The sequence below is a fragment of the Galeopterus variegatus genome, unplaced genomic scaffold (assembly GCF_000696425.1).
Source record: "Galeopterus variegatus unplaced genomic scaffold, G_variegatus-3.0.2 Scaffold617, whole genome shotgun sequence".
Lineage (NCBI taxonomy): Eukaryota > Metazoa > Chordata > Mammalia > Dermoptera > Cynocephalidae > Galeopterus > Galeopterus variegatus.
In genome coordinates, this window is record NW_007726728.1 from 4,382 (window position 1) to 10,227 (window position 5,846).

The 5,846-nt window shown below is 41.0% G+C and overlaps 1 protein-coding gene across 1 annotated transcript in view; it reads right to left on the minus strand.

The window, feature by feature from the left end:
- Nucleotides 1-2,979: 2,979 nt before the first annotated feature.
- Nucleotides 2,980-5,846, minus strand: part of CLEC3A (C-type lectin domain family 3, member A) — a 10,256-nt gene continuing 7,389 nt past the window's right edge. The window contains exon 3 of the mRNA XM_008570586.1: nucleotides 2,980-3,371. Coding sequence (XP_008568808.1) covers nucleotides 2,980-3,371 — 392 coding nt within the window. The remainder of the gene's footprint in view (nucleotides 3,372-5,846) is intronic.

Genomic DNA, 5,846 nt, shown 5'->3' on the forward strand with positions numbered 1-5,846 from the left:
TGGATTGGAATCCACTCTCACAGCCTGCCTGAACAGGCGTCATCTGTCACAGCTTCCCCACGTTGCTGAGGATGTAGGATCTGCATCAATTTGTTGGCTTCCAAGTCACAATTCCACTACTTCCTGGTATGTGACTTAGGGCAATTTACTACCTCTCTTTCTCCATTTTTTCTTCTGTAATATGAAATAATTATAGAGCCTAATTCTTAGGGCTGCTCTGAAGATAAATGAGAATTATATAAAATTTAGCACCGTACCTGGAATGTGATGAGAATGGACTACTCATTAATGTCTGCTTATTTTATTATCATCACTATCTTTAAGAAGACTATGGTTATGTTGGAGTAGGTGCTGGAGTGACCAGGACTGAAGCCATGTTGGGACCTAAATCTACATAAGCTCTAAAAGATTTTAAAAAGGCAGTTTCTTTCCTTGGCATGCATTTTTCTGAATTTCGTCTTTTCCAATGGTTATTCGATATTTTGAACCTTGGTTATGGGGCAAGATGACATTATTTACATGAATGCAAAGTTGTTTTCCAGCCAGCCTGGAGCTGCTGCTTGCATGTACTACCCAGACCCTGAGATAAGGACAGGAGCAGAAATGAAGTTTTGATGAGGCCTTGCACGTGAGACCTTTCATGAAGCCCTTGCTGCTCACGTCTCCCTCCCTCCTGCTTTTCATTTTCCCATGTTCTATTCCCTCTACCTCTCTTTAAAAATCTCTCAGTAAACCAAAGTCTTTGAGATGGCTTTAGCCTGGCCATTCCCCTGCAGGTTTACTAGAGAGATGGGTTAGCCTGACATCTCTCCTCAGTTCACTGATATTCCTCAATAAAAGCTGACTTCCATGTTCACCAACATTTGACTTTTGGGTGTTTTCTTTTGTCTGGGGGCAGGTGGCAGGACCTGTGAGTTTCATATCAAATTTGGGGAGACTCAGCCAGGAGCTTAGTGTCCCCTGTAACACAGGGACTTGGCCAAGGCCAACCAAATACAATAGCAGCTACATTTTTTTTTAAAAGTTCCCCTTCTCCCTCCCAGACTATACATACCTCTTGATTGCCAGGTAAAAGTATTCTCTGAGTACATCCAAATCACCAGTTTGATCAAATTCAGAGTATCCCCCACCCCCAAATTCTGCCAAGGTTGATATAAATCAACATAGTTTGAATTACTGTAATCAACACCCAAACTCATCCACATTGATCAGAATTCAGACTTTATTACATGCAATTACAAGAGCTAAAACTCAATTCTAAGCATGTGGAGTTAAAGTTTGCAAAGCAGAATACTGTTTACAAAACACAGTCAACATTTGGGGAAAAAAATGTATTTGGAGAACAGAATATATTTAGAATTGTTTGCTTCTAAAAAGCCCATTTTCCCCAAGCCTAAACTTTTAAATTTCATATTAAGCAATGAAATTATTTTATACAATCTAGTTAAAAATTTTAATGGTAATAGCATTTGGCAGAATAAAAAAATCACATAAACACATGACTTCCCAAATAGTATATTTAAATCCAGTTTTCAATTTCTAAAGATAGGTTGCCCCTAATAGACCATAATGGTTAAAATAATATACAAGTATATAAGGATGTTAAAAAAGGTTATTAACATATATAATGTTCGCCCTCAATTTCATAAAGGGAGAGAGTAAGGGTGCTAAAGCAAAGGAAAAGTAGACTTTTTTTTTTCTATTTTCTTTTCCCGCACAGCATGCTGCTGTTGTTCTGCTTTAGGGTTATCTACTCAAGTGGAAAGTTGTAGTGTAAGGCTGGGAATGGAAATTGATCAAATAGACTGCCTTGTCATTTCCTTTTGCGGCTTGACTGGGAACTTCCAAAAAAAGGGGATGGGGTTTGAGGAAAACAGAGTTTAATTGGAACCTCTTCAGACGTTCACGTCCTGATATGGCAAACAAGAGACAAGTCCCACCAGGAGATGCAGCAACTCAAAGAAAGCATAATGAGCTAGCAAGGTATTATTCCCAGGATGGACCAGACTGAGTATCAGACTGAAAAGTTTTTGGATTTTATAGGTAGCACTTGGAATCTCTGATTTAGGGAATTCTCATCAATTAAATAAACTTTCAAGAGAAAATCTTCTGAAGAGATGCATGGCTATTTTTTTTGGGGGGGGGGGGAGAAGCTGGCCAGTACAGGGATCAGAACCTATGACATTGGTGTTACTAGGCAGTGCTCTAACCAACTGACCCAACTGGCCAGCCTATTGTATTTTTAAAACATACCAGGTCTATATACGTGAGAGAAAATAGGAAAGAGAGAGAAGGATCTGATAGCCCATTTTGCAGAAGCCACTTTCACAGCATGCACATGTCTGGATGGTGACCTTCTGATCCTCTATACTCCATGGAGGCATTGAAATGTGGTAGCAAAACTGGCTGACTATTGTATTGCTATAGACATTGACTCCTGTGTTGCAATTTTGCAATTAATTATTACAATTTTGAAGTATTCTTAGGTAGTGGATTGAATTATGTCCCCCCAAAACTCACTGAAGCTTGAATTGTGTTCCCCAAGTTTTATGTTTTGGAAACTTAGCTCCCACCAAGACTGTTAAGAGGGTGGGAAATCCTATTAAGGTAACTGAAAGGTGGGTCCTTGAAGAAGTGATTGGATTGTAGGACCGTGCAGTAGAGAATGGATTAAAAATGGTGGTCAGGGGTGCGGTTCTGAGGGCTTTAAAAGAAGAGGAGAGTCTGTCTGTCTCTTACTCTCTCTGTTCTCTCTGCTTCCACCATCTTGCAATGTGAGACCCCTGGGTCACTGTCGCCACCCCCAGATGGACTTTGGACTTCCCAGCCTCAGAAACTGTAAGCAATAAATTTCATTTTCTTTATAAATCACCCAGTTTCAGGTATTTTGTTATAAGCAACATAAACGGACTAATACATCTTATTCTTGGGGACCATCATGACTGATCTAACTTGGAAGATACATTTGAGAAGGGCCTATTAGGGGATGGTAAACTCGCATATATACCTCTTGCTGCTGCGACAGACCTCATCACTCCACTTGCCCTGGGCTGATTGGGAGAACAGGACACAGTTTTCCCGCTTGCCACCATTAGGCTGTGCACGGTCCCAGTTGAGGAAGGAGATGGCAACTCCATTGACATCAACAAACTTGCCTTCAGTGACCATGTCATTGAGGCCCAGCCAAAAGTCGTTGACACCTGGCAGGCTGCTTTTACCATAGTCTCGGAGGGCGTTGATTTCGTCAGTGTTCCTGGGGATAACCAGGGTCCCTCCCTTGGAAATGCAGTCTTCATTGGCTTCATGGAAATGCTTCAAGCCTTCTGAAGCAAGGTAGCATTTCTTGTGAACTTTTGTGCCTCGGAGACAGACTGTGAAGATGTGAAATATGACATATTAGGATGCTTTTTGAATGCATTATGCCTAGGACTGAACCTGGTAAATAGCAATCAACATTTGTGGAATGAATGATGTGTGATGATAATGATGAATTAAAATTTATTGAAGATTTTTTTTTAGCTTTTTACAATTTTTTTATTATTTATTATTAGCATATTCATTATTACAAATCATGATTTTTCTTTATGCCCTTTACCCAACGTATTGAAGATTTTGTATGTGCCAGACACTGTGCTAAGCATTCCTAAATAAATTCATATGATTATCATAACAACGCCATGAAGTGGTATTTTATTACTCCCACTTTTATATATTAGGACATGGAAACTTAGAGAAGTTATTTGTAACAATTTAGCATGTAATTTACATAGCATGTAAGATCACAGTTCCACAACCCAGGTCTGTCCCACCCTCAAAACATGACCTTAAGCCTCATGCTACTTAGATATGCACATGCTTTCTAGTTTGTGTAGCTCCATTATGTTCTGAATTTCCTTGGGACTTTTGGAACTGGACGGTATTTCATAGTTATTAAAAAACAAACAAAAACAAAAGTTTGAGTTTGCATGTGGAGAGTCAGTAAGGAGATAGCTCTGGTAACATTGTTTAGGTTATCCAGGATACACTAAACATAAAGAAAATTTTAGGACATAGCATTAGAGAGTCAGGCTCCAGGGCCATAGTGCCTGGGTGTAGGTCTCATCTCTAACATTTACTAGCTATGTAAATCTTGGACGAATTACTCAGTTTCTCTGTGTCTCAGTTTCCTCATCTGTAAAATGAGAATAATCACAATAGCATAAATTGGAGGAGTAGTCAACTTAAGTTGAATATTCAATGTAAGTTGTTGGCAAATTAGTTCATTTTAACCATAGTGCTAACCATGGGTAAAGGGTTAACAAAACTCTTTCCCCTTTTGCATGAGCATTTGACCTTTTTTTTAACTTTCCAATTCTGTTTTCCTGGAAACCTAATAAAGGGAGTATGTCACCCATGTTACCAGGCAACATCGCATGGTAAAAATGACCCTTCCTAAGTAGCATACATCTGGCTTGGGAGTTATAAATACTTGATGGAAAGACATAACTTCAGTCTTCCCTGAAGGCAATATCTTATAATTGGACAGGTCTCTTGCAGGGACCCTTGAAGCTTTGCTTTTGAAGTTGCTGTGAGGGATATTGGCTCCTGGGGGTATGAGCCTTATAATCGAGGGCAGTTTCTGGACCTGCCCAGTGTGGCTCTCACTTCCTTATCCCTTGGATAATAGCTCCTTGACAGATGTATGTATTGCTACCAGGCAGTGGGGAGCTCTACTCCTATGTGAAAGGAACACTGGACACCGCTCTGTTGGCAAGCTGTGGTTCTCACCAGCGTCCTTCCATGTGCATCTGATGCTGAGTATGGCCCGAGTGAGTCCTGTGAGACTCTTTTAGTTGAACCTCAATGGATCTCCTGATGGGCACTTAGTTAACATCCAATAAATGCTAATCATTCTAGTCATTTAATACTTGCTTCATCCTGTTTCATTACCCATTAGAGAATAATTATGGACTGACTTTTTTTTTTTTCCCTTTTTTTCTTTTTTCGTGACCGGCAACGGGATCGCAACCCTCGGTGTCACGCCCGCACCACGCTCAACCAGTGAGCGGACTGGTCTCTATATGGGACCCGAACCCTCGGTGGGAGCGCCGCTGCGCTCCCAAGTGCCACACTCTACCGAGTGCGCCACCGGGCCGGCCCTGGACTGACTTTTAAAATGCATCCCTGAACTATTTTTATTTCTATACCACCTATATATGAGTATAGAATTGGAAACAAACATCTCTCAGCTTTTGGGTCCTCTCAGTTGGACACATGTCTGGTTTGTCAATGTCTCTTTTTAAAAGATGTCACCCAGAACTCAACATGTAGTCTAGAGATGATTTTATTTATTTATTTAATAAATGCTTTATTTTATTTTATTATTTTTTTTTAAAAGATGACCGGTAAGGGGATCTCAACCCTTGACTTGGTGTTGTCAGCACCACGCTCACCCAGTGAGCAACCGGCCATCCCTATATGGGATCCGAACCCGTGGCCTTGGTGTTATCAGCACCGCACTTTCCCGAGTGAGCCACAGGCCGGCCCCTAAATGCTTTATTTTATTTTATTATTTTTTTTTAAAAGATGACCGGTAAGGGGATCTCAACCCTTGACTTGGTGTTGTCAGCACCACGCTCACCCAGTGAGCAACCGGCCATCCCTATATGGGATCCGAACCCGTGGCCTTGGTGTTATCAGCACCGCACTTTCCCGAGTGAGCCACAGGCCGGCCCCTAAATGCTTTATTTTATTTTATTATTTTTTTTTAAAAGATGACCGGTAAGGGGATCTCAACCCTTGACTTGGTGTTGTCAGCACCACGCTCACCCAGTGAGCAACCTGCCATTCCTATATGGGATCCGAAC